Here is a 24,280-nt window from a genome sequence, read left to right as displayed (position 1 = left end):
GGTTGTTTATCATGTACCCCCTGTTTTCTCTTGACTTGGGGTCTAATCATGGAGGTTGAAAATCTATGTTCTAACTCAGACTTCAAGGGAAATTCGGGAAACTGGGGGCATTTACACGGAAGATAGTTATTTTCGAAAGCTGATGGCGCGTTATCTCCTCTTATGTACATATACGTCGGCGGGCAATTATACTCTGCATTCGGCTCTGTCTATAACGAACTATTAGAAAGAAAATATTGCATAAAAATTTGCGATTGGGCAAAGTAGTTCATAATATTTGTAGTCGCTGATCAGAAAATAGATTTTGTGGTGCAAGATGTTAAGATCTTTCTCATTTAGAGATAGTATTTCTGGTAATCGATGTGCGTGACTCAATGGCTCCTTCGACTTCGTCTTTGCTCATCTGTGGTCATTCTGCCGTTAGTTTCATTTCTACTTCGCTCATCGATGCTGTGAGTAGCTATTCCTATCCCCAATAGAAACCTTAAGCATCATGGCCACCGTACCGCACCAAGGATATGCCTCACGCCTCTTTCTATTTGGTTCATATATCGTCAACGACATTTAAAAGTCACCAGCGCCAGCTCCCACAATGCGTAGCCCATTATTGCCACTTCCAATACCCTCTGCATATAGAGAATACGCAAGGCAATAACGGGATGGATGCCAGGCCACGGCAGGGACACCAACGTTAGAATTGCCCGTTGGTATAGTGTATACACTATCTCCAGTTTCTGCGTGGAAGATTTCCAGCCCAGTGCCTCCACAGTCTGCTTCGTCACAGGCACCCACTATAAATCGTCCGTCCCAACTCCAGCTGATACCACGAACAGCTCCGCCGCCACTACTTGAGACAGTACGCTGGCATACCCAATTCGTTGTATCCCAGAGAGAAATGAGAGAATCTCCTCCGCCAACAGCTAGATACCTTGCAGTTGGCGCAAGCGAGACACAGAGACAAGCGGCTGTGTGGGCGTTGAGCGTGTGTAAACTGGTAAAAGATGGGTAAGATTCAATCTTGACAGCCCCGTCCCCGGTGGTAAGGAAGAGGCTGGCATCGAAGGAGTGTGAAAATGCAATCCCATTTGTACGGACAGGTTGTTTATGGTGAGGTAATGCTCTGTAAGTTGATGGTGCCTTTGGCGTATTGGGCGGGGGATCGGTAGATATAGTTACTGGTTCGACGGCTATAGGAACTAATGTGTCGTCCTAGATAGACATACGTAAGAGCCTGCTGTAAATATCGAAAGGAAGCAATGAGTAAGTAATTTAAATACCATTCTCCCAGCCAGCAGTATGCTTCCATCAGGGGACCATGCGAGGGAAAAGGCCTCCCCTCCAACATCGACACGGCCAACGCAGTTCTTTGCGCGGACATCCCAGAAGCGGACGGTTCCATCCTTTGAACAACTGGCTAGCTCCGACTCCTTCACAGGATTGAATGCTATCTGCTCGATGCCGGAAGAGTGACCGCGCAACTCGGTCGAGTATCTCACATCAGGTCGTTCTGGGTTCCAGATGCGCAGCGTTCGATCAACAGACCCGGTAGCTATCAACGTTCCCGTCGGGTTCCATGCTAAAGTACGGATGCTAGATAGCAATTGTTAGCATCATATCCCATGTTCTTATTCAATAAATGAGTATTATAGAGAGACAGGCAAGCCAGCATACCTATGAGAACCCGGGCCACGCGCATTAGGATCCGGGTAGCTCTGAGTCCGTAAACCACCGAACAAATGAGCAAACCGATCCTTGGATACCAGGTTAGAAGAAGCTGGTGGCATGTTAGGAGCTTCTAGATGAGCCCTTGCCGCTCTTCAGTTGAAGCGCCAGGGATATTTTTTTTTATGTCGTTGCGTTTGGCGCTTTTTGATGCAAAAGAAGCTCCCGGCTTGGCGGTTTGTTCAATTTTGACGAAGATAAAAGATATCAAAGCAGACAAACTGCAGCGGAACAGATCATGAACCAGTTTCTTTGATATGCCTGAGGAGGTCGAGCTGGATAATGAAAGACTGTGGAGCTCATAGTCTCAGATACCCTTGAGTAAAGTCAGCACTACCCGACGCCGGTGATATCAAGTGTTTTATAGAAGAAACACCAACAACTAGGCACGCACCATGTTCGACTTTGAAGACCCGTTGATGGATAAAGAGAAATGCCTTGTATCAATCGGAAACTTACCTGTATTTGTTGATCCTGCGCAGCCCCCACAGAAGAGGGCTCCTTTCTCTGCCATACTCGGCCATGCATTCAACCATAAGGTATGGGCAATTCCTACGTCTACCACGCACCAGCTTACGTGGTTGACAGGTCGAATTGATACTTCCGCGAGAGGTTCACGAATCAACCTGGAGCTCAATTTTAGGAGCCGTTGAACCGCATAAATATGCGCGGGTTATCTTCCCTCTATCAGCTTTGCTAGAAGGGGAATTTTTCACCAAATATATCAAGATCGGTTGGCGTCCTATTTAGCCCTCATTTGATATTGAGAATTAACATACGTACGTAGGGAACGTTCTTATGATATCAGAGGGAAGAAGAGGCATAGATAATGTGTACACTCTCAAAGATGGTCAGAATTATCTCTCCGGCCTACTTGATTAGTGCTAATACATACGCAATAGGGGTTCTTACTTTAGAACTCGACAAGGCAACATATGAACGTGCGGGCCTTGTGGGGAAAGCCATTAGGTCTGGCGATAGAAAACACATCAAGTCAAGATATAGTAGGTTTGTCTCTAACCAAATTCAACTAGCTGGTCTAACTGGGAATGTAGTGGTGGAGATAAACCTCCGGCCATCATCCATGCTACATGGCAAGAAAGGATTTGAACGGATTGTATGGGCATTCAAGAATGTTTTAAAAAACTCTATAACATGGCTGTTCGTTGGTTTATCTGAATCCTCGAGCCTAACAGATGAAGGTTCGACATTATCCCTATTCCTCTTGACCAAACCCTTTTTAACGGATGAAGCAGACTCTCCTATCAAGAAATATCAACCCCAGATTATTACGCCCTCGCCAGTAGAAACCGTGATGGAAAAAGTTCTCATCCCACCATTCAGCTCGGAGACTCTTCTTCCAATAGAGCAAAGAGTTGCTCTCCGTGATACTTGTGATGAACTACAGGAATGGCTGGCCCTCGTATCTCTTGACTCAGACCGCATTCGGGCAGATGATTCAATTGATCCGTACCTTAGCCGGTATCAAGTTCCTCAAAGAGACGAGTGTCAGACCCTCGATCTGGTGAAGATCACATGGAGAGGCTTAATAACTTCTAGCTGGGTTATGAACCTCCTTTTATCAGTATTGTAAGATTATTTCTCCTCATACCTAAGCTGGATGCTTCCTAACTGTTTAAATATAGACGAAAATGTGGCACAAAGTCTACAGGTGCTGGCCACTGGTTTGGACTCCTTGTCTCAGCAATGGGAAAGGATGCAGTGGATGGGAAAGACGGTTATTCTGTCATAGCATTACCTTTTAAGTCTCCTAAACTGGAAACGGAAAAAGACGGTTCTACAGAGGAGGAGCCATCTCCTCGACGGCAATATGTTTGCTGGGAATATTTTGGTGGTAACGTTGCAAGCTCCTGACTTTGATACTGCAAATAAAAGCAAAAAATAATGTCCTATGACTACTGGATGTATTATATTATCATCATAAAACCCGGATCTGAATCCCCCGCATCATGTATAAACATCATATGCTCACAAAAGAAAGGCACGATTGATCGGCCTCAGAAACTTATCCAGGGCATGTATAAGTTTGTTCCATAAAAACCAACTGGCTCCAATGTGAGTCCAAGAATAGTAATGTAACCGCACTATTAGAGTGCTAAGAGAGGGCCCAGACTCATCATCCAAGCATATCATTAAGAACGTCCATCAGCACCGGCCTTTTCCTGATAATTTTCCCTCCATCCAATGGCTTTCCCACTTTCTGCGGCTTTTTCACGTTTAATGCAGATCTAGGGAAGGTGTTTACTTTATTCTTCAGGGGGCTAAGCGGGAGTCGAGGTTGAGGTTCTTTCTTTGCCGGACTGGGAGAAAGTATATTCGTGGTTTTGTTTGCTTTTGGAGTTCGGGAGTTCATTGCTTGGGTGAAGAGTGAATCATGCTCTGCAAAGGAATGTTGATTGACCGCATTGGGTGGTAGATCATACCGCCATTGATGTTCGTCCATTAGTGCTGTGAATTTTCCCAAGAGCTCGTTTCCCTCACTAAGCGTAGCCTTGCTGCCCACTATGAGCATTTTGGTTCTGGCTCGGGTAAATGCGACATTGACTCGACGCCAATCGCGTAGTAAGTCGCCTACATTCCTGTCCGAATTGCTACGGACGCAGCTCATGATGATTACTTCTTTGTCTCGGCCCTGGAAACGGTCTGCAGTATGCATTTCAAGATCAGCGCCGTGATGACGGAGCTTTTGTTTCAAGAGGGAGAGCTGGCTTCGGTAGAGTGTAACAACACCAATATCCTGTGCAGCAATGCCGACGGAAATGAATGCTTCGACAAGCTGTGCGCAAAGTGTAGCTTCTACCTCGTTAATTATGCGAGAGCCCTTAGCGGAGTCCAGGGCCTCGGGACGAAGAGGGTCGGTGTTAACAAAACGTGCTTTTGCACGAGGGTCGATGAGGTCTCGGAGCCAGCATCGGCTGTGACTGGAACCCAGACAGGGCGATTGGGTAGAAGACGGCGGAAAAGAAGTCGAATGGATACGTTTTAGGCCGTCAATGTTTGGAATAGAGAGGGAGCGTGTCGCGATGGCTGGCGTTCCACATTTGAGACGGTTGGAGTATATCAGGGTATTTGATAGAAGCATGACATCTTCGCACATGCGATATTGATGTTCTAGATTCACCACTGATGAAGGGTGCATGTCACAAAGCAACTTGAACAAGCTGAGGTCAAGACCGCCTTCAACGGCTTGTTTGCTCTGAACAAGTGGTGGTAGTTGATAGTGGTCTCCCACGAGGATAAACTTTTTAGCCATTCGAATTGGACCCAGGCAAACAGGCAGTGTAATCTGCGACGCTTCATCAACGATACAGTAGTCAAAAGTTCGGGTATTAAAGATTCGATGATTGACTCCCAGACATGTTGTCGCTACAATCTTTGAATTCTCATATGAATCTTCAAGTTCTTCGATGGTGTTCTTCGGCGTTGTTGCCATTTCCGCAAACTGTTGAACTTCAGGGTGAACCTTTGAAGGTGTACCAAGACGGAGGATTCTAAACTTGTCATCTCGGATTTTGAGCAGGATGTTATCAACGGCCGTATGGGTATAGGAGGTGAGTAGGACACTTTTCCCCTGGGATACCAAGGCACGAATGATTTGGGCAATTGTTGTCGTTTTGCCCGTTCCAGGCATCCCGAGAACCAATGCATAGTCCTCTGCGGTTAGAACCTTGCCAATGGCCATCTTCTGGTCCGTATTTAGGTTCGGTCCCACGGTCTTTGGGAGACGTGAGAGAGGTGAACCGGATTTGAAAACTGGCGCAGCTCCCTCAACAATCAATTCACGAAGCCGAGCAGATCGAAAGACATCTCGTGCCATGAGGGAAACCAGATTGTTTCTAACAATGGCCAGTCCATTGCTGAATTCATCTTTGTCCAGCCTATAGAGCATTGGATTTTCACGGTTTATATCCATGGCGTTCTTGTTTTTGGAAGAAATATCCATAATACCTTGGAAAGCTTGGTAGTTGACAGCATCGAATCCAGGCTCTTTATTTCGAGCATTATGAAGCCGTCTGTCAACTGCCACCGTGATGCGTCTAGGGCTGATTTGCACGACATATCCGTTTGCAAGAGCGAAATGACCCTGCTCATCGGAGACAACAATTGGTTCGCCAATGTTGATCTGTGATTCAGTGAACGAGAAGCCTGAGGCAGGCTTAGGTTTGACGAATGTATACTGGAATCGATTTATTCGTGGCCCTTCTGAATTCTCGGATGCAGAACCGTTCTCAATAACAACGTTACCGAAACATCGTCCTACTCCCTCACGTTCAGCACTAACCATAGTCCATAGTTCACGACGGAATTTCGACATCTCCTTCTCTTCAAGAGTCAGGAGGTCATCCCATTTCTTAAAAAATGTCTGGTGAGGAGCTGTGATGTGGCTGGAATTCTCTTGGAAGAGTTTCCCGACACCGCTGGTTTCCTCTGTGCCGTCGTCGACAAGTTTGTGATATAGAAAGCATGTTGTCTTTGCGTAGCAAGGGCTACAAAGTCGGGAGTTCTTTAGCATGGGCGGGAGCTCTAAATGCTGACGAAGATAGCCGGCAAGTAAATTTCGCTGTTGAATCATTTGCCGGATTTCCCCTGGTATGGCACGAACACGAAGTGTCTTTGATATTTCCAAGTAATATAATATGCCAAAAGTTACATTTATATCTGCTGGACGTTAATATGACTTCAAAGTGCAAATGGGTGGAGATCAGCATACCGTAACGGTCAGAAAGGAGCAATGAATACAGTGCTGTTTGAGCTCGATGTGAATGGTTCGTATTATTCTTCCCCGTCTTAACCTCCAGAGGAACCGTGAGCGTTTTTTGATTTCCGTCTTCCTCCAGGACAATCTGGACGGTAGCATCGATATTTCCCTTAAGACCATACATGGGAGACCAGACATGTTCTTCAACCTCAAGCAGTTTATTGATGCAGATCTTCGATGTAGCCCCGTTCCTATCATCCATCATCGAGCCAGCCTGTAATAATTGTTTTGTTAGAGTATGGTAAATGTAGAGTGTTCTCGTGGGAAACGTACCGTTGGGCGAGGATGGACGTATAACTTCGCCCAATCTCTGAGGGCAGGCATCTTGGCTTCAAGATAGCTGGTTGCGTCATTAATAGTGAGGTTGACTTCAAACAGACTTTCAATGTATTTTGGTAAGACAGTCTTTATGAGGTTGTTTAACCAAGGCAGGTCCCATGTATTCGCTTTCATAGCCTCCTGGAAGATTTCGTGCAAGATATGACCATAGACCTGAGGCTTATTGGCATCACTGGTGGCCTTGACGCGGTCCTGGAGAACGGCACGGCGAGGGCATGTGAAGGAGTCAGCTACTACAGTGGCAGAGATGAGATGGTCTGGATGTAATATTATTGCATGACTGGAAGAGTCGTCAACGAGGCATTGGCCATTGCGGTCAAAGGTGCCTATGAGGTGGATGTAAGAGTCTTTAGAGACCGCAGATTCAAACCACGAGTCTCGTAGCGTGATGGCGCGAGTTTTCTTCTTCTTATCCTCACGGACGACCAGAACCTACAGAAGTTAGTATGGTGTTGCAAGTAGAGTATATACTGAGTAGGGCAGGAAACGAGTGAGGAAGGGAGCGACGTACTTTCTCCCATTGAATACGGCCTTTGCTATTGGTATATGTATTCTCGGCTAAATCTAGGACAAGATAGCGCTTAATGGCCTGCGGATTTTGACTGGGCTTGATAAAGAGTAAGCATGCAAACTAGATGTAAGGATGTATTTATCAATACAGGGGACGACCAACGTTGTCGCCAGCATCGGAATCAAACGCATCTAATTCCATGATGTTATCAAACCCCTCCTCGGAGATCATCCTCTTCATTTGGCCTTTCTGCGGGGTGACCGGAGGCCTCGTGGTAGCTGTGGTAGTGGTATTTGTTGTCGTGGTATTTGTGACATTATTGGTTGCAGAGACGGTGTTGTTCTTATTGTATGTTGCTATAATCTCGTCCATGCCATCGTAATCATCGTTATCGAAATCGTCAGAATCATCGCTCATATCCTTGGCGAGCTGTGAGAAGGTATCATAATTGGTATTTGTTGTATCGGGTCGTAATGTATTAGGGATATCTTTGCATTTCTGTGTATTTAGGAAAGCCTCGTTTGTCGAGGCAGCCGCAAGCTCAAAGAATTCTTGGTCCTGGTCGTCAGAGCCGTAATCTGACGACGGTAGGTCCTTGTTTGGCGATGGAAATGCATTTGGCTGCCCTCTGCGGGTGGAAGCAGGTTTGGACGGAGACTCGATAGTAAACCTCATGCGTTTAGACGGTTGCTCATCTACTTTATCGGGCAAGGGTGAAGAGCTAGGCGGTGCTGGAGGAGGAGTATTCTCCCTTTTAGAGCGGGACTTCTTTAGGAAGGACTTCTCTATTCTATCAACAAGCATGTTGATTCTTGAGTTGCCAAAGGGGCCTTGCTCGCCTTCTTCCGTGGTAAGGGGCTGCCGAATCCGTCTGTTGGAGCCTGGCCAGTCAGCGGGCCATTTCCCTTTGGTGGCCGATTTGGGCCAGTCAATGGCACAACTGTTCGTTCTTCGCAGACTGGCCGCTTTTCTTGCACTACCCCTGAGACCCGGAGTATGCGGGGAAGGAGGCACATTGCACTCCAGCAGACCATCTGTCTTGCTTACGTATCTAGTCCAGAGGTCCGCAGCGGCGTCGTGCTGAGGCGTAGTCAATATCACCTTGTCTGATGTGAGCATGGTGGTAAAGGATCTATCCCTATTAATATAGGAGGGCGAACTGCTAGGCGACATGCTCCGGTTACGCCGTTTACTCGCGGCATTTGGGGTCGAGCGTGAAAAAGAGCTGCCGTGGTCCCAGAAGACATGGTCTCCCGGAGTGATCTCCTTCTCCGGCGCGTTGTTTAGGGCATCTTCGGTGTTGCTTATCATGTCTGCAAGCGGTATCTTGTGAACTGGCGTCTCCGGACATGGTATTGGCCTGGTCTCCCTAGCCTCCGGCTTGATTTCTGTCTGTTCCATTTCCTCTGCCTCTTGGGTCGGTTGTTCTGGTAGCTCATCCTCCATCTCGGCCGCGCGCTTCGGAGCGTACCTGAAGGCGTCCAACTTGGCTCTCGAGTTCGAGCAGACAAACGGGTCGTGCATCTTCGTGTCTTATGCTGGAATCTCCTTCATCTCGTCGTTATGGCCTTTCTTTAGTCTTCTTCGGCTCGTTCGTTGCCTTTCTTGTCTTTCTCCGTTAAGTGTTTTTTCACTTTGACGTTGAAAACGCGACGCGACGAAGGCACGGTCACGTGAGTGTTACTTGCATCCAACAAAGAAGCAAAGAAGCAAAAGCAAGAAGGCAAAAGATGATAAAAAGGAAAGAAGCTGGAGTTGCACTTGATATCAGATGGAGAGTAATGATATATGACTTACCTTGAAACATGCAGAAGTGCTGTCGGAAGACTTTGACTATATCGCCTATACACGCCTATTTCTATAGTCTACTAGATATTGGCATAGATCATAGTATTAAATCCTCTATGTAATTATTGCAGTCTCTATCTTCTATTCTGATCTTCATGTCTATCATCTTTTCTTTTTCCAGCGTTCACTTGAGCACCTCCGCCCATCTTTACATCTCCTTATCCTTTCCTCCGTACCATCCCATGCTGTATTCATTTCGAGTCTATAGATCCAGGTACCAATTGATCTATATACTAAGTAACATTATCAAAGTGCAGCCATGCAGTCCAAATCCCAACTCTCTCCGCATAACCCTGCCGCTTCTTCCACCGCACCCTCATACTCTCTAATATCTATCTCACTCCTTCTCATCTATTTCTATACATCCTCCTCACCCTTTTTATCATCCTGTTCGTCTCTTGTTCGACTTTTATACAAAAATGCCGCAAAAACTTTGCCGCTTAGTCAGCTTCGGCCTGCTCTCGCCGACTTTTGTTTTTCGGCTTTTTCGTCTTTCTTGTGATTTCAACTTCGCCTTCTGACTTCGACTTCGACTTCACCGACTTCTCTCTCCCTCTTATCGACGCACCCAGGATACTCAAGACACGCGGTACAGCAAAGATGTCGCAGGATAAGGCCCCATTGCCGTTCGCCTACCAGTTCGCCGCTGGTGCGGTTGCCGGTGTCTCTGAGGTTGGTATCTGCCCTCTGGCGCCATTCTCTCGGTCTGCAGCTGGCTAACTCTTAATTACCCCCAGATTCTCGTCATGTACGCCTATACTGTCTTCTGTGCCGGTGCTATGGCCGGTCCCATGCTAACAATCGACCAGGTATCCGCTGGATGTCGTCAAGACCAGAGTGTAAGGCCCCTCCGCCGTCTCCGGCCTCGGAAGTTACACTATAGCCATATACTAACACCCACTCTAGCCAACTTCAGACCGGCGCTGCTAAAGGCGCAGAGGGATACAATGGCATGTTTGACTGCTTCAGCAAGATTGTACGGAATGAAGGGTGCGTCTTCCACGCCCGCTGTCTGCCTTGCGCCAGAGGATACTTGAGCTAACGAAATCAGGTTCTCCCGCCTTTACCGCGGCATTAACGCCCCTATCCTGATGGAAGCACCCAAGCGAGCCACCAAGTTCGCCGCCAACGACAGCTGGGGTGCCTTCTACCGCAATCTCTTCGGTATGGAAAAGGTTAACCAGCCTCTCGCTATTCTCACCGGAGCCACCGCCGGAGCCACGGAGTCCTTTGTCGTCGTCCCCTTCGAGCTCGTTAAGATCCGTCTCCAGGATAAGGAGTCTGCAGGCAAGTATAACGGTATGATTGATGTTGTTCGCAAGATCGTCAAGCATGAAGGTCCCCTGGCATTGTACAATGGCCTTGAAGCTACGCTTTGGCGTCATATCCTTTGGAACGCGGGGTACTTCGGCAGTATCTTCCAGATCAGGGCACAGCTACCTGCTGCTGAAAAGGGCAACCAGAGCCAGCAGATGCGAAACGATATCATTGCCGGAACTGTCGGAGGAACTCTAGGAACAATCATCAATACCCCCATGGACGTGGTCAAGTCGAGAATCCAGAACAGCCCTAAGATCGCTGGCTCCGTGCCTAAGTATAACTGGGCCTGGCCTGCCTTGGGTACCGTGATGAGAGAGGAAGGATTCGGAGCACTGTATAAGGGATTCCTGCCCAAGGTGCTTCGGTTGGGCCCTGGAGGAGGTATCCTGCTCGTTGTGTTTACCGCCGTGACGGACTTCTTCCGCACCTTGAGAAAGGAGTGATTTGTTGGTTACTATTTGAAGAATTTATATATCGGCTCAGGATATAGATGACAGACGAGGCGTTGGCCGCCAGGCGAGCATACTCCGGACGGAGACCCATTCCGATTACTTCTAGCGATTTAGGCATGCCGTACTGATATATATGCATGCATCACCCGCTCAGAGCTCTCCGTCCAGTTGATGGACAGACAGATACACGCACAGCTTCCCTGATGATACCACTATTTTTCTTCCGTACCTTTGGCGCATAGACATTGGCATACTAGAGGAATAGATTTCATTACATTTGTATATCTTTCCCTTCTTATATATTTCATTCAAGAGTTAAGATTAAGAGTAAATAAATGGATACGATTCATGTCGTTATTAGGGGATGGTATTAGCTACATAAATACAAAACGAGGCTAGACGGAAAGATAAGCAAGAGGCAATGGCTGTGCTATTCGAATGGAAGTAATGAGAAAAAAAGGGGGGTGAAGCGGATAAAAAGAAGACGCGTGAGGGTGGCATGACAGCATGGCGCAAGGGAAAAGACAAAAGAGACATGAGTCTGTCGGGGCTGGAGGGGGAAGGAAGGGGGTATGCATGAAAGGTATATCAAAAAAAGTCATCAATCAATCAATCAATCAATCAACCAGGGAATCAACGTCCGCCATGAGGGAGTAGAAGAAGTAGATGAAAATCAAGCAGACGCAACGCATGTACGCGGGACACCAACCAGCCGCCTGAGAGGAAGAAAGCCAAAAAAAAAAAAAGAGATGAGATGGGAAAAGGGGACCTGGGTGCCCTGCTATATGTATAAGATAGATCTGAAGGGGAATGAAACAAGAACTCAGGGCTGAGATGGGGATTCGTGACGAAGAGAAAGGACAGACAAGACGTTGTGGGATATCAAAATCTGTATCAACCCATCAACCAATCAATCATGACTTCGTGGAGGTATGTGGATATATGAGAGAGAAGAGGAAAAGGGCTGGCAGGGGGTGTTGTATAAGGAGAGGAAAGGGGGAAGCTGGTAGTCAGGAGCGTAATGCCATGCTATGCCATGCCATGCCATGAAAAAGCTAATGAGAAGACGAGCAAGCAGGGAAGCAGAAGCAGCAGGAAAGGAAAAAAACGAGACAGTGAGGAAAGAGAAAGCCCGAAATGTATAAGCAAAATAACAGAGCAGTAGGAAGAAGCCTAAGCCGTCGCCCGACACAAGAGTCGCCCAACCCGCCCCACTGATCCAATCGTCTCTTTTCGAGCTGTAGAGACGACACACGTAAACGCCACCAACCATATATGCAAAGCGCAGACCTAACCCTGGGATGGATAGATAAACTGAAGAATAAGAAGGGCGAAAACAAAATGGAAAAAAGGAAGATGTGATTTCTTTCAGATTTCCATTGCATATTCGTCTTCTTCCTTGACGCTTAGGCCGATGTGTCCTGAGCTATTCCAGAACTGGGAGCTGTTGAAACCAGGACTGTTGCCGGTTGTTTGGGGTTGCGGTTGGGTTTGAGGTTGAGATTGGTCCTGCGAGGGGCTGTTTGACTGAGGGAGCGATTCGCCTGAGATGGTAGTATGTTTCGGAACACGGAGACCGCTTCCGACACCGCGCGAATAAGAGAAGTTAACGCCGTCGTTGGCCTCCATGGCATCGAAGACTTCTGTTCTCATTCGGCGGTCTTCTTCGGTTTGTTCAAAGGGCCACTGACCACCTATGGAAGCGATGTACTCTGCCAGTTGGTCTTCCTGTTCGAGCTTGCGATGTAGCGCCCACATGAGGTCACGAGTCCAGCCGACGGCCCCGTTGAGGATGTCGCCCTTGTTTGGACCCTTCTCCTTCTCCTCGATGGGTAGACCCATAGTGATGTTGCCTGCGGTGGCGCGCCGGGCAGACGGACCGGCGAGCAGGGATGTGGCAGGGTTGTGATTTGGAGGGGAGGAAGCGTTGGCGCCGGACGAAGTGGAGAGGGCAGAGTTGTTGACTAATTGCTTGCGGATTTTCTCGTCTTCGAGACGGTGCTGAGGTACGAGATGGGAAAGATCCTGGATGCGTTCGTTGATGTTGTCTCGTCGTCGTCGCTCGACCATGTTATGTGATGCACGGCGCCGACGGCGTTTGGCTTCCTGGGACTCGAGTGACTGGGAGGAAGACGAGTGGTGGTGGCCGTGGAGGGAGTCGACTTTGGCCGGCAAGGAGGCGTGTTTCGCGGACTTGAGCATCTCATGGATGTTGGCATGGTGTGAGGCATGGTGTCCACCAGGCGAGGAGATCGGAGACTCCATGAGCGACTGAGCGCTGCCGGGAGTCCCGTTCCACTGACCGGACATGCTCTTCTGGTGCTGAGACTGTAGACTGACGGCACGGATGGGTTGCGACGAGTAGCTTCCTGAGTCTGGAGTATTGATATTAAGCCCACCGATGCCGATGCCGGGAGTCTTGGGAGTGACGGGGCTTCTCGCGTCACCCTGGAAGGAGTTGCGGGCAGCCTTACCTGCGACAGAGTAGTTCTGGTCAAAGTGGACGTTCATGGCGTTCATGTGGGGCGAGGTCGCCTGAGGTGTATGCTGGACCTGGCGGAACTGGTCGTAGTTGAAGGAGGAGCGTAGGAAAGGCGACTGGATGGGAGCGCCGTCGGGTGTGTTGGAGTAGATATGGGACATCTGGCCCTGGTGGCTCATCGATATGGCGGTAGGCTGACGCTGGTCGAGGCCATCGTCTCTGGAGAGGTTCTGGCCGTTGATTTCGAGGTCGAGTAACTCGTCGGTGTCGATTCCAGCGTTGCCGAGTGTGAAACTAGAGGACAGATTTTGGGAGCCGAACGGATGGTGGTGGGAGACGAAGCCGTTCTGCTGCATGGTGAGCTCAGAGGGATCGATTCCCTCGCTTCCGCCAGCGCCGGCTCCTGAACCTGTGCCTGCGCCTGAACCACCGAACTGGTTGCCGTAGGACGGCGTCGGGATCCCGTAGGCAGAGGGTGACATCATGAACTGATGGGGGTTGTTGGGCTCGTCAGGCTCGCTCTTGATCATCGTGGCAGAGATGTCGCCCATTCCTTGTCTTATCTATCACGCAGCGGCAAGTCTCTTCCGGCTTCTTTCAGACAAGGCGGCTATCTTTCCTCTAGGTCTCTTGTATGCGGTATCGGTGTATTAATATTATGTCGTCCTGGGTCTGCTGGCGATCCAGGGCGGTTCATGAATCTAGTAGCGGTCAGCATCTGCCCACGCAAGCCTCGCTCCCTCTCTCCCGCTCTTTATCTCTTACTCGCTCTTTCTTCGCTCTCTGTAGTCTCTCTGCAGCCGCTGTATCTCTGTCTCTCCGCCGTCTCTTCTATGGCTGCTCGTCTCTCTCGTCTCTCTCGTCTTTCGTCTTGTCTTTCTACGCTCGACGTCGAAGTTGCTGAAGTTGAGAAAAGGTCGCAGAAGGCGGTGGAGCCGAAAAGGGTTAAAGCCGGCAGAAAAAAGGAAGAGTCAAAAAGGCGAAGGAGGAAGAAGCAAGAAGAAGCAACAGCCAGAGAGGATGAGGATGGAGTTGGCGAGGACAAACAACGAGGAGTCGCTTGGCTATAAAAGGGGCAGCCTGGAGCCCGCTTCTTGGTTGTCGAGAGTTAAGGATTCTGGTATTTCTCCAGGCGGACTCAGGTGGTTGGTGTCACACAGGCGGCGCGCAGAGCCTTGATCCGCCAGCCAGACAGACAAAAGGGCGAGCAGGGAGCAAGTTGATACGATGAGTCCGCGGAGCACGGTATGCGGATTGGCCTGTTTAGCGAAACGGACTAGACGCGGGTAGCCTCGAAGTTCGGGGTTCAGGTTCACGAAGGAACGAGACGATATCCAAGGCAGGCGGAATGGCAAGCCAATGCTGCACTGCTACCTGGATTTTGCCGACACAAAAGGAATATACAACTTCACAGCAGTCAAACAGTTGAAGAACATGCAGAAGGAGAGAGAGGCCGGACGGCTGGATTTATGGACGGCCAGCTGCAGCTCTCATTCGTGATGGTTGGTGATGCAGATATGGGGGGGGGGTGGAGGGTTAAGGAGGGACCACTACGAAGGGGGTGGGATGGACGAGGTCATGCAGCCAGTCGATCGGTTTTCTTCTTTCTGCTGTTTCTGCTGTTACGGATGGGTTCGAGGGTCGCTGCTAACCTACGCGGTATACAGACAAGTACATCTGGACGGGATAAGGTTGAGACAAGAAGTAACCAAGTTACCTTTGCCACTGGGCGCGAGAGTTAAAAGGAGGATGGGTGGGAGTGTTCAGCGTGCCAGTCGCATGGGATCAGCCACAGGCTTGCTGTGAGGGCGGCTGCTGGTCGGCTGGGTTCCGAGCGAAGGGCTGCAAGATCGAGGAATATCGGATCAGCTTCCGTGAAGGTTCTCTCGATGCTGAAATGCTGGTGTCTATCGACACTGATAGACAGAACAGCTATTTGAGAGTTAGTGATTTGACTATCGAAGTTGAGAGTCTGATTACTCGAGGATGAAGCTTTGGAGCCATGGTTCCCACGCGGCGTCGGATAAGCCGAACCCTAGCCGTCTACCTGATCCCCTCGTCTCTGGCTTGTCCGTCCCGCGTATCCTGCTGTTGCCCGAGGTAGCCTTTTTGCCTTTCTACGGCTGTTTGTATACTTTTGTATCGCTCTTTTTTGGTTTGCGACTTTGCGCCTCGCCCAAAAAGTGTTATTCCCATCTTATCTGCCTCCTTATCTGAGGTACCTAAGCCTATCTATCTGCATGCTGACTCAGCAACAACCTCACCTCCTGCTTTTTCTCTCTTTCTGCGCGTCTTCAGCTTCATCGCCAGCTTCACCGTCCGCGTTCACGCTGGTAACCGTCGATTCTCGCCGCATACTGACTGTCTGCGGCCTGTTATACGATCCAGCCACTGGCTAATCGACCGTCGACAACTGCTCGACTCACCCTGCTCCCGTCTACTAGGTTCGGCGCTGTCATCTGACCTCTCATCATCCACCGTCTCACCCTCTCTGCTTCTGCCTGCTTATCCTCTGCTGCTCCCTGTATTTTGCTCCATGACTCGCGCTAAGCTAACCTTCTCTTCCAGCTTCAGTGTACTCCCCCCGAGCCTGCTCGCATCTCGAGACCCGATCTCTCAAAAACAAACTACCACCAGTTGTAGCCAACAGGCGGCCTTTCTACCAGTACCCAGCTTAAACCTATCGGGCTTTTCCCACCCTCTTTGCTTCTCTCTGGGATCTGGCAGATCGCTGCTTGTGCCACACGTCATCTGATTCGGCATCCATACGCATCCGGGCAGTCAGAGTCAAGTAAAAAAGAAAAAATACAGGGAAGAGAGGAGCCAGAACAGGACGAACAACAGGACGAAGAAGTCTGGGGAAAGGGAACTGCAAGGATTGCAGCACTGCATCCATACTGCATACCCGTGCAGCAAGGGAACTACTGCATTCTTGCTTTTCACTCCCGCTGCAGCGATCCGCGTTGCACCACTTCGATTAGTCCCCGTCCGGATCCGGTTTATCCTTCTGCTCTTTTGTTATACGGCTGCCTGCCCTCACTGGAAACTGTCGGGCTTCTAGAATAAATACAACATAATTCACCTTACCCCACGCTATTCGACGAGAGACAACAACAAATAGCCATATTCGCCGCGGATACGGGGGTTTATCTCTAAATATAATATATTCTCCTACCACTCATGGCTTCAGCCTCCTTTCACGACTCGTTAAACTCGCTTGGCTGGTCAAGGCGCGGTGAGACGCCTGCACCGGCTCAGTCAAACACCAGCACCCCCTTCTTCTCCAAGTACAGTCATGGAACCCCCTCGGCGGTGGGCGCGGTGGGTATGTTCAGCTCTCACCGGAGAATGCTGCCTCGTCGGCGCCTTTGCCTGCTCCAACTAGGAGGGAGGAGGAGGAAGCCTGGTTTGCTCGTGAGTACTGCCCACTCACACACTGCCCATCTCTCCCTTTCTCATCTCATCTGTTGCTCTCGCATTCGCATTCATACTCGCACTCACCCACACCATTTCTACACCTTGTGTCTACTCACTTTCCACAACGAGATAACCCGTCTTGTGATATCCTGGCCTGCTACCTACCCTTTCACATGCCGTTCTCTCTCCATCTTTTCCCTCTCTTCTTTTCTTTTTCCTTACTTTGTTTCCTCTTCTTTGCTTTTTCCTCTTTCATCCTCGCTTGAGAACGTCGGGCTGTGCTTGGTCCGTCTTGCTCGTTTGCTCTACCCTTAACGCTATTCCTTCGTGCATTTACCTATAGCTATCATCATCCGTCGTCGAACCGCACCGCACCTCTGGTACCCTAGCTCAAGGACAGGCGCTAACCATGGATCGTATCCTCTAGTATCCCGCTGGGACCGAATGCTGATCTTCGCGGCTTGCAACGTCGGAGCTTTCGTATGCTTTGCCATATGCTTCATCCTCATCATGCCACTGATGCTGAAGCCACGCAAGTTTGCTATCTTGTAAGCTTTTGTCTTTCATTTCTTTTCACTTCTGGTTTACGCTTCTGCCTTTTTTATCTTTACTTCTTCTGCCAGCCTTCCTCGCATAAACTCCATTGTTGGTCAACTTTGCACCTTCTCGTTCTCTGTCTGTGAAGATCACAAGGCAAGGCTCCGGGCTGCGGACGGGAGCTCTGCATGACCCTTTATTCTCAACTTAACTGCTCCTCAAAGCCACACCCTCCCTCTTGCTTTTGCTTTTCTTCTGCATCTCGAGATACCCTCTACTACCCACTACTGTTGCAACGCTAGTACCTTACCTCACCCTGATGTTGCTATTTCCATCCTCAACTTCATGTCACGGACATAACTAATCTTCGTCCGTGTGCGCGCGTGTGCGTATACTAGATGGTCGTCTGGCTCTGCTCTCTTCCTCGCCTCCTGGGCTGTTCTCATGGGCCCTGTACCATACGCCCGACACCTTACATCCGGTCCCCGGCTTCCGTTCACAGCCGCGTACTTTACTTCCATCGCCCTGACTCTCTATTTTGCCGTTGGTGTAAGTGAAAAGAAAAACAAGAGGATAGAAACATCCCTGTCCCCTGTTCCCTGCTCCTTGCTCTCCTTGTGCTTCTTGCAACTTCATCTGCCCTTTCGCTGCCCTGAACACTCCCACGCACACCCCCCTTATATCACATTTTATTGTCTATCCGATCGGATGCCCTTGCTAAGCCCTCACTCCCCTGAGCTATACCACCACCATCTTCGAGCTACCCTGTTCTGCGCCTGCAGACAATATGACATCACTTTTTTAGACCTGTGTTTACTCTTTACACACCAACACACCCTCTCACTTTACTCCATCGTTGGCTATGTCCAGTATTTCCTTTCACATATTTTTTTTCCGCTCGGAAAGAGGGTATAACGGATAACGTCACTAACCTTGGTCCTCGTCTATAGCTGCACTCAACTATTCTAACGCTCATATCATCTGCCTGCCAGCTCGTGGCTCTCATCTGGTACCTCGTAAGCTATTTTCCCATGGGCAACACAGGGTTACGAATGGTTGCTCGCGTAGGTACAGGCAGAGTGGCAGCCTGGATGAGCGACTAAACAAACACGTCCTCTCTCTTTGCTTCTTATCCTGCTTTGCTATGCTTTATCTACGTCATTTCTATATATACCCCCTTTTACTTTTCAAGTCGGCAACCCTAAACAGCTACGTACGTTGACATTATGCTCTGTAAATTAATGATGTAAGCGCGTGTATTTTCATTATCGTTTAGCCGTTTATTCTCAAGCTTCATGTACCTTACTTCTACCCCCTTTTTTATAATTTTGCGAGCTTCAAGCAACGGAGTTCAAACGTACTCTGTGCGTACAGTACAACGTCGACATAGTTATACTCCCGACCATCAAAACAGATACATCAATCTACCTACGCATCACAACCCCCACGAAGCCTTCCACAACCTTAACCGAAGGAATCTTCGCCTCCCAGATCCCACTCTCTTCTCCCGCACCCATCGTAAGCCATCGCTTCAACAAATCGTTACTTTCCTTTGGTTTGACGCTCGCATTTGCCGTCCCGATCGTAACGTGGGCAATCTCGTTCGCACAAGGCCACGTTGGTGCTAACTCTCTTTCCCCTTGCCTTTCTTCTTCCTCTCGCCTATCGCTGTGCGCCTCCCCTGAGATTGGCAATGCCGCCGTCGCCACCCCCGTGGTTGCGCCCGAGGCCGCTGGCCCAGACAAAATACGTGCAACAATAGCCATGATACGCTTATCCCATACGAGGGTCTCGAGGCGGACAGAAGCTGCTCCTAGGCTTGGCGTGGGTGTTCCTGTCACGGTGGCTGAGCCAGGGAGCGAGGCAGCGGATGATGAGGTGTTTTGTTGTTGTTGTTGCTGGGCGATTGTTGCCTTGTACAAGTCTGTGTAGGTGTGCCATATTTGGGGGTTGTCGGCACTGGAGGCGCGGTGGATGAGGGTTACATGGAATGAGGGTTGGATGCGGCGAGAGTTGGTGAGTAGACGGTAGAGGTGAGCGTAGTCTGGTGATGGGGAAGCGTCGAAGATGGAGGCAAGGATTGCGTTGACGGGGCCAGCGGGTACGGAGATGTTGAAGTATTCAATTTTCTTGACCAGTTGGTCGAGGGTTTGCGGCTTTTGGTTCTTTTGATTCTGCTGTTGTTGCTGCTGCTGTTGGTTCTGCTGCTTCTGAGGCTGAGATTTGGACTTGAAATTGAGATCATGTTTGATATCAACTGTGTATCCGTCCATGGCCTCTTTGATAGCTGCATCAAGCTCGGCAGCGTCTGGTTTCTCCCGCTTCATAAGCTTGGGATAGTTGGCGTAAAAGTAGTCTACGATAGTCTCTAGATTCTCTCGCGAGGATGCTGCAACGTCTAGGTCAATGACCGATTCGAAATGGTTGTCTGGTGTACGAGCAGTATCCACGGCTTCGAATCGACGCAGGAAGCCCTCCATTATCTGCAATATCTCGCTTTCACTCTTGCTTCCGGCGCGGATGGTCTGGTGGTTATCTCCACGGTCAAGGACTCGCTGCTGCGTGACCCGTCGGATGTCATCTAGCATTGCACTCTTGGGCTCGTGCACCCAATGAAGAGCAATGAAGCGTGCGTTGGGGACGAGAGTCTGCATATCCGTGAATATCTGTTCTCTCTCACGCTTCTGGTGGTTGTTTCGATCCGCTATCACGCAGCTGCTGTTCATCAGATGGTTGACCAACCCCTGAACAAACCGTTTAGGTCTGTTCCCTTTGCCTTCAACATTATCGTTTTGGAAATGGCCCCATCCGAACAGTTTGACGAGAGCAACAGCCACGGTTGTCTTGCCGCAGCCGATCGAAGCAACGGGGACAAGCACAAAGTCTCGATCTTGAGGCGTAGCGGGATCGGCTTCTCCTTCAGCCGCCTCCATTGCTATAATCTCTGATCCCTTGAGGCCTCGTTCCTTGAGGAAGCCCTCACGCATGGCAATGATGCCGTGATTCTGGTTATATAGCTTGGCCAGCTTTGGATCCCTTGCAAGCTGCTTCCTGGCGTATTTTAGGTATTCCTCTGTGATCTTGACGTGCTTCTTAATTGTGGGTAGTTTGCCGGTGATGAGTTTCTTAGTAGCCTCTCGCCATTGACGGTACATCAGGTAGGGTTCTTCAAACTTGTACTTGAAGAACCAGTCATGGTAAGGCAGAGTGTTGGACTCTCGCATCTGGCAGCGGATCACGAAGCCTTCCGTGTCTCTTCCATCCCAGGAGCCTGTCTCTGCACATTCCTCAAGAAACGTACGGACAGATTCAACGTCATCTTTGACAAGGAACTGAGCCTTTTTGAACCCCCAGGCATCTGCAAAGCGGTGCACGTCTGAGCTGCTTACAGTAGCAAACTCAGGCAGGTTATAGTTGATGCCGTGCAGGTAGATACCGGACTCTTCCTCAGAGTAAGCCAGGACGTGTTCTTCGAAGCTATCATCGCATAGTTCACCTACAGCAGTAGCATTCATACTGCGTAGCTCCGCGGCGAGGTCCCGCTCCGTCTTGCCAACGGACTCAACATGCTTCCTGACCCAGGCCCGACCAACTTCCGCATGGCTCATCTCCATATCCTGCCGCGAGCCGGTAGAATGCTTGCTGCAGACGAGCAAGGTACCGTCTTCCAGACCGGATATAAAGATGATGCAGCCGTTCTCCTTGACGCTCAACTCGTAGGGTCCACGGGTATTATTCTCGATATTCCTCCATCGAGTCGAGTTGACTTCCTCGATATTAAAGAACTTGTCGTACCCTCTGACTGCAATCTCTGGGCGTCCAGCGCGGTTGGTGGTGGTGAAGAGGCCGCGCGCATAGGTTGGTAGGCCCGGGTTCTTGTAGTCCCAGTCCTGGAACCGCCACGAGTCGACGGTGAGGTCTGAGCCAGCGACTTCAAAGGTCGACTTCTTGCAGCTGAACGCTCGCTTGACTTGTTTCTTGCGCGCTGCCTCGAGTCTCTGGACGAGCTGGAGGACTTCGTGGGCGTCTTGATGCGCCATTGCTGCGGGCGGCGGCAGAGACACGCTGGAAAACGGGCGAAAGGCAGGAGAAAGGCCAGCAGTGGACAGGACGGTGAAGCTGTAGCTACTCTTCCTTTGCCATAGAGACCTTCCAGAGCCCAAGATGCGCATTAAATAGGCGTCTTTAGATTTGTGATCTGTGTCGTGTGTATTTACTGAGTCACAGGTAGATACTTAGACAAGCTTGTTCGTTCGCCTGGAAGTTTGTTTATGGTGGAGTTTTTTGCATCAAGGATATTTACTCATTCCACCACTCAAGCTACACATCTATCGAAATATCTACTATCTAGGATCTAGTCGAGCGCCACAAAGAGTCATCCGACTGACTCATTGCGCGCCCATCGAGTCATCGAAACAATGGCCAACCCATACATCCTCGCATCCGACAACTCGCCGGCGCTTCTGCCTCTGCTGCGCGCAGACCCAGCCGTCGCCTCCGCGCAGGACGAGCACGGCTACTCGCTCCTCCACGCCGCAGCGTCCTACAACCACTTAGACCTGCTGCGCACGCTAGTCGAGGAGTTCAAGGTCGACGTCAACCTTACAGACGAAGACGGCGAGACGTGTCTGTTCGTGGCGGAGTCGGTCGAGGTAGCGCGGTACCTGGTGGAAGAGTGCGGGATAAACAAGAGCAAGACGAACGACGAGGGGCTCACGGCTGCAGAGTCGATTACCAACGACGGCTCGTTCCCGCTTGTTGCAGCGTACTTGAATGATATCATTGCCGGGGACGTGAGGGCGGAGCTACCGTCGAACGTGAAGGTGTCGTTTGGGACGAGGGGAACGGAGGGCGGGGAGGAGGGGGAGGGAGGAGTAGTGGTTGATACGGCGATGAGGCAGAGGATCGAAGAGCTTGCTGCGCGAGGGAACTTTCATAGCGAGGAGGGACAGCGGGAGCTGCGTGGGCTGGTTGCGGATGCGCTGCGAGGGTCAGGACCGGCGTCAGATCCATCTGCGCGAGACACCAAGCGGCGAGTAGGGTGATACGTGCATACATACATGCACTATTACTGCGAGTGCAAGTACAGCTTCGTGCATTGGTCAGGCATATACATGGCGTTGCGTGTTTGATAGCCGTCATAGAATACACTACCGTCGACCAGTCTGGATATCAATGTCCATCCAGGCCACTATCTCACCATCTAGCCTAGCCTAGCCAAGGTATCTCTTTACAGCGCCAGCCAGCATCAGCATCAGCATCAGCATCGCATCATGTGTCCTGTCCTGTCCTGTCCTGCCTGTGCACCGCTGCATCTGCCGTATGCTGTGCCTGGCCGGGAAGCGCATCCAACGCACCGTACTACATCGGCTCAGCGCCAGCGTGCATGCGCCAGGGTCTAACGTTGAGCAGCGAGTGAGTCACCAGCAGCAGCCTTGTGCTTCACCGACGGCAGCATGCTGTACTCCATTCATCTCCTACCTCTACTATCAAATATCAATATCAACTTCAACTTCTACAACTTCCACTACATCCTCCTATCAGGCATTCTCAGCTCCTCTCGACCAACCGCATGGCTGGATGGTGTAGTTGGTTATCACGTATCGCTCACAAAAGCGAAGTTAAGCTTTGTCTCTTCTTCGTCTTTCATGGTGCCGATAAGGTCCTGGGATCGAACCCCAGTCTAGTCACTCTTTTTTTATTTTTTGCCTCTTTCTCATACATAACTACTGGCTCACGGCGGGGATAGACGATGCTTAGATGGACTTTTATTGCGGTTTGCTGGTGTGGTATGGTAGTGTTACATGATGTGGTTTTCTGACTGGCGTGTGTTGGCTATCTAGTTAACGGAAGTAGACGGAAGTAGAGATGGATGCGTGGTGGGTAAGTAGGCAACGTAATCTAGACACGGAACTTCATACAGCGGGAAGATAAGATGGAGATGATGGTGAGTAAGTGAGGGAGGAATGAAGGTTCCTTACTTACTCGGCTGGAGTGGACTGGAGTAGACTGGACGGACTGAACTGTTGCATTGAAAGGAGAAACGAGACAGGAGAAGGAAAGCGGGATATGAATGATAATCTAGATAATTGAACGAGACGAGACGAGACGAGAAAAGGCGCATGTCGTCGATGGTCGCTTTTGGTCGGTCTGAAGGCAGCAAGCATGAACAACTTTAGGGCATTTTCGAAGACGAGTTAGAGAAGTAAAGGCGTTAAGTGAGATAGATGGATAGGAAGGGAACAAGTAGCATGAACATTAAAGCCGAAGAAGGATGAGAAGAAGAAGAAGCAATCCTGAACGCCGCATGCAGATATTTAGATGGTTGTAGAAGGGGAAGAAGTAGACGAACGACGAGGCAAAACATGGCATGAAGAAATAGATGAACAATCAAGTCAAAAGGGGCCTTGGTCCGCTGTGTAGATAAAGGATCAAGGCGGTAGAAGTAGAATAAAGTAGAAGTGGTTCCGAAGGGGAAGAAAAGAAGAATATACAAGAGAGAAAGCAAGCAAGACGTGTTTTGGAATAACGACTCCCTAGAAGAAGAAACAAGGCAGGTAAGGTAAAGAAAGAAAGGTAAAAAAAAAAGGTATCTCAGATGGCTTTTTAGTTGGTTTAGTTTAGTTTTTCTGGTTTTGTTGCGCTGGCACTGGTCGACTCGATTGAGACCTTGACCTTGAACAGAGATAGATAGCCGGTAACGTTACTCCGTAAAGTGAGTGAGCCCAGAGTTGGGGTGGGTGCACCGGTTAGACATCATGCATGGATCAGGTCAGGTCGTTTTCATAGCGCATTCAATTCATCCGATTCGTCCCGATGGTAGCGTAGCGTAGGGTAGGATCACCCGTCCCTACCGGCGCTTTCGACCCGAC

The 24,280-nt window shown here is 49.8% G+C and overlaps 7 protein-coding genes and 1 non-coding gene across 8 annotated transcripts; 4 read left to right on the top strand and 4 right to left on the bottom strand.

Moving 5' to 3' along the window:
- Positions 1-564: 564 nt before the first annotated feature.
- On the bottom strand, positions 565-1,784 carry MGYG_06700 (THO complex subunit 3; the record flags this gene model as incomplete). Its single annotated transcript, XM_003170663.1, has 3 exons — positions 565-1,209; positions 1,278-1,590; positions 1,672-1,784. 3 exons carry the CDS (start codon positions 1,782-1,784, stop codon positions 565-567), a joined length of 1,071 nt encoding a protein of 356 aa, XP_003170711.1.
- Positions 1,785-2,117: 333 nt separating this feature from the next.
- On the top strand, positions 2,118-3,597 carry MGYG_06699 (hypothetical protein; the record flags this gene model as incomplete). The annotated part of the gene is made up of 7 exons (XM_003170662.1): positions 2,118-2,261; positions 2,311-2,455; positions 2,510-2,572; positions 2,625-2,726; positions 2,778-2,924; positions 2,976-3,312; positions 3,369-3,597. 7 exons carry the CDS (start codon positions 2,118-2,120, stop codon positions 3,595-3,597), a joined length of 1,167 nt encoding a protein of 388 aa, XP_003170710.1.
- Positions 3,598-3,859: 262 nt separating this feature from the next.
- On the bottom strand, positions 3,860-8,876 carry MGYG_06698 (DNA replication ATP-dependent helicase dna2; the record flags this gene model as incomplete). The annotated part of the gene is made up of 5 exons (XM_003170661.1): positions 3,860-6,405; positions 6,455-6,716; positions 6,776-7,273; positions 7,353-7,472; positions 7,515-8,876. The coding sequence occupies 5 exons, from the start codon at positions 8,874-8,876 to the stop codon at positions 3,860-3,862; spliced, it is 4,788 nt and encodes a 1,595-aa protein (XP_003170709.1).
- A 924-nt stretch (positions 8,877-9,800) lies between these two features.
- On the top strand, positions 9,801-10,963 carry MGYG_06697 (mitochondrial 2-oxodicarboxylate carrier 1; the record flags this gene model as incomplete). The annotated part of the gene is made up of 5 exons (XM_003170660.1): positions 9,801-9,872; positions 9,938-9,948; positions 10,010-10,039; positions 10,107-10,190; positions 10,252-10,963. 5 exons carry the CDS (start codon positions 9,801-9,803, stop codon positions 10,961-10,963), a joined length of 909 nt encoding a protein of 302 aa, XP_003170708.1.
- Positions 10,964-12,340: 1,377 nt separating this feature from the next.
- Positions 12,341-14,005, bottom strand: MGYG_06696 (GLCD gamma; the record flags this gene model as incomplete). The annotated part of the gene is made up of 1 exon (XM_003170659.1): positions 12,341-14,005. The coding sequence occupies one exon, from the start codon at positions 14,003-14,005 to the stop codon at positions 12,341-12,343; it is 1,665 nt and encodes a 554-aa protein (XP_003170707.1).
- A 4,827-nt stretch (positions 14,006-18,832) lies between these two features.
- MGYG_06693 (tRNA ligase) lies at positions 18,833-21,448 on the bottom strand (the record flags this gene model as incomplete). The annotated part of the gene is made up of 1 exon (XM_003170658.1): positions 18,833-21,448. One exon carries the CDS (start codon positions 21,446-21,448, stop codon positions 18,833-18,835), a length of 2,616 nt encoding a protein of 871 aa, XP_003170706.1.
- Positions 21,449-21,826: 378 nt separating this feature from the next.
- On the top strand, positions 21,827-22,453 carry MGYG_06692 (ankyrin repeat-containing protein; the record flags this gene model as incomplete). The annotated part of the gene is made up of 1 exon (XM_003170657.1): positions 21,827-22,453. The coding sequence occupies one exon, from the start codon at positions 21,827-21,829 to the stop codon at positions 22,451-22,453; it is 627 nt and encodes a 208-aa protein (XP_003170705.1).
- A 529-nt stretch (positions 22,454-22,982) lies between these two features.
- MGYG_10565 lies at positions 22,983-23,098 on the top strand. Its single transcript has one exon. It is a non-coding gene; the product is annotated as a tRNA-Val (tRNA).
- The last annotated feature ends 1,182 nt before the right edge of the window (positions 23,099-24,280 follow it).

This window comes from Nannizzia gypsea, genomic scaffold, assembly GCF_000150975.2.
Source record: "Nannizzia gypsea CBS 118893 supercont1.6 genomic scaffold, whole genome shotgun sequence".
Lineage (NCBI taxonomy): Eukaryota > Fungi > Ascomycota > Eurotiomycetes > Onygenales > Arthrodermataceae > Nannizzia > Nannizzia gypsea.
Note: the sequence above shows the minus strand (reverse complement) of the source record. Positions and strands in the feature narration are given on the sequence as shown.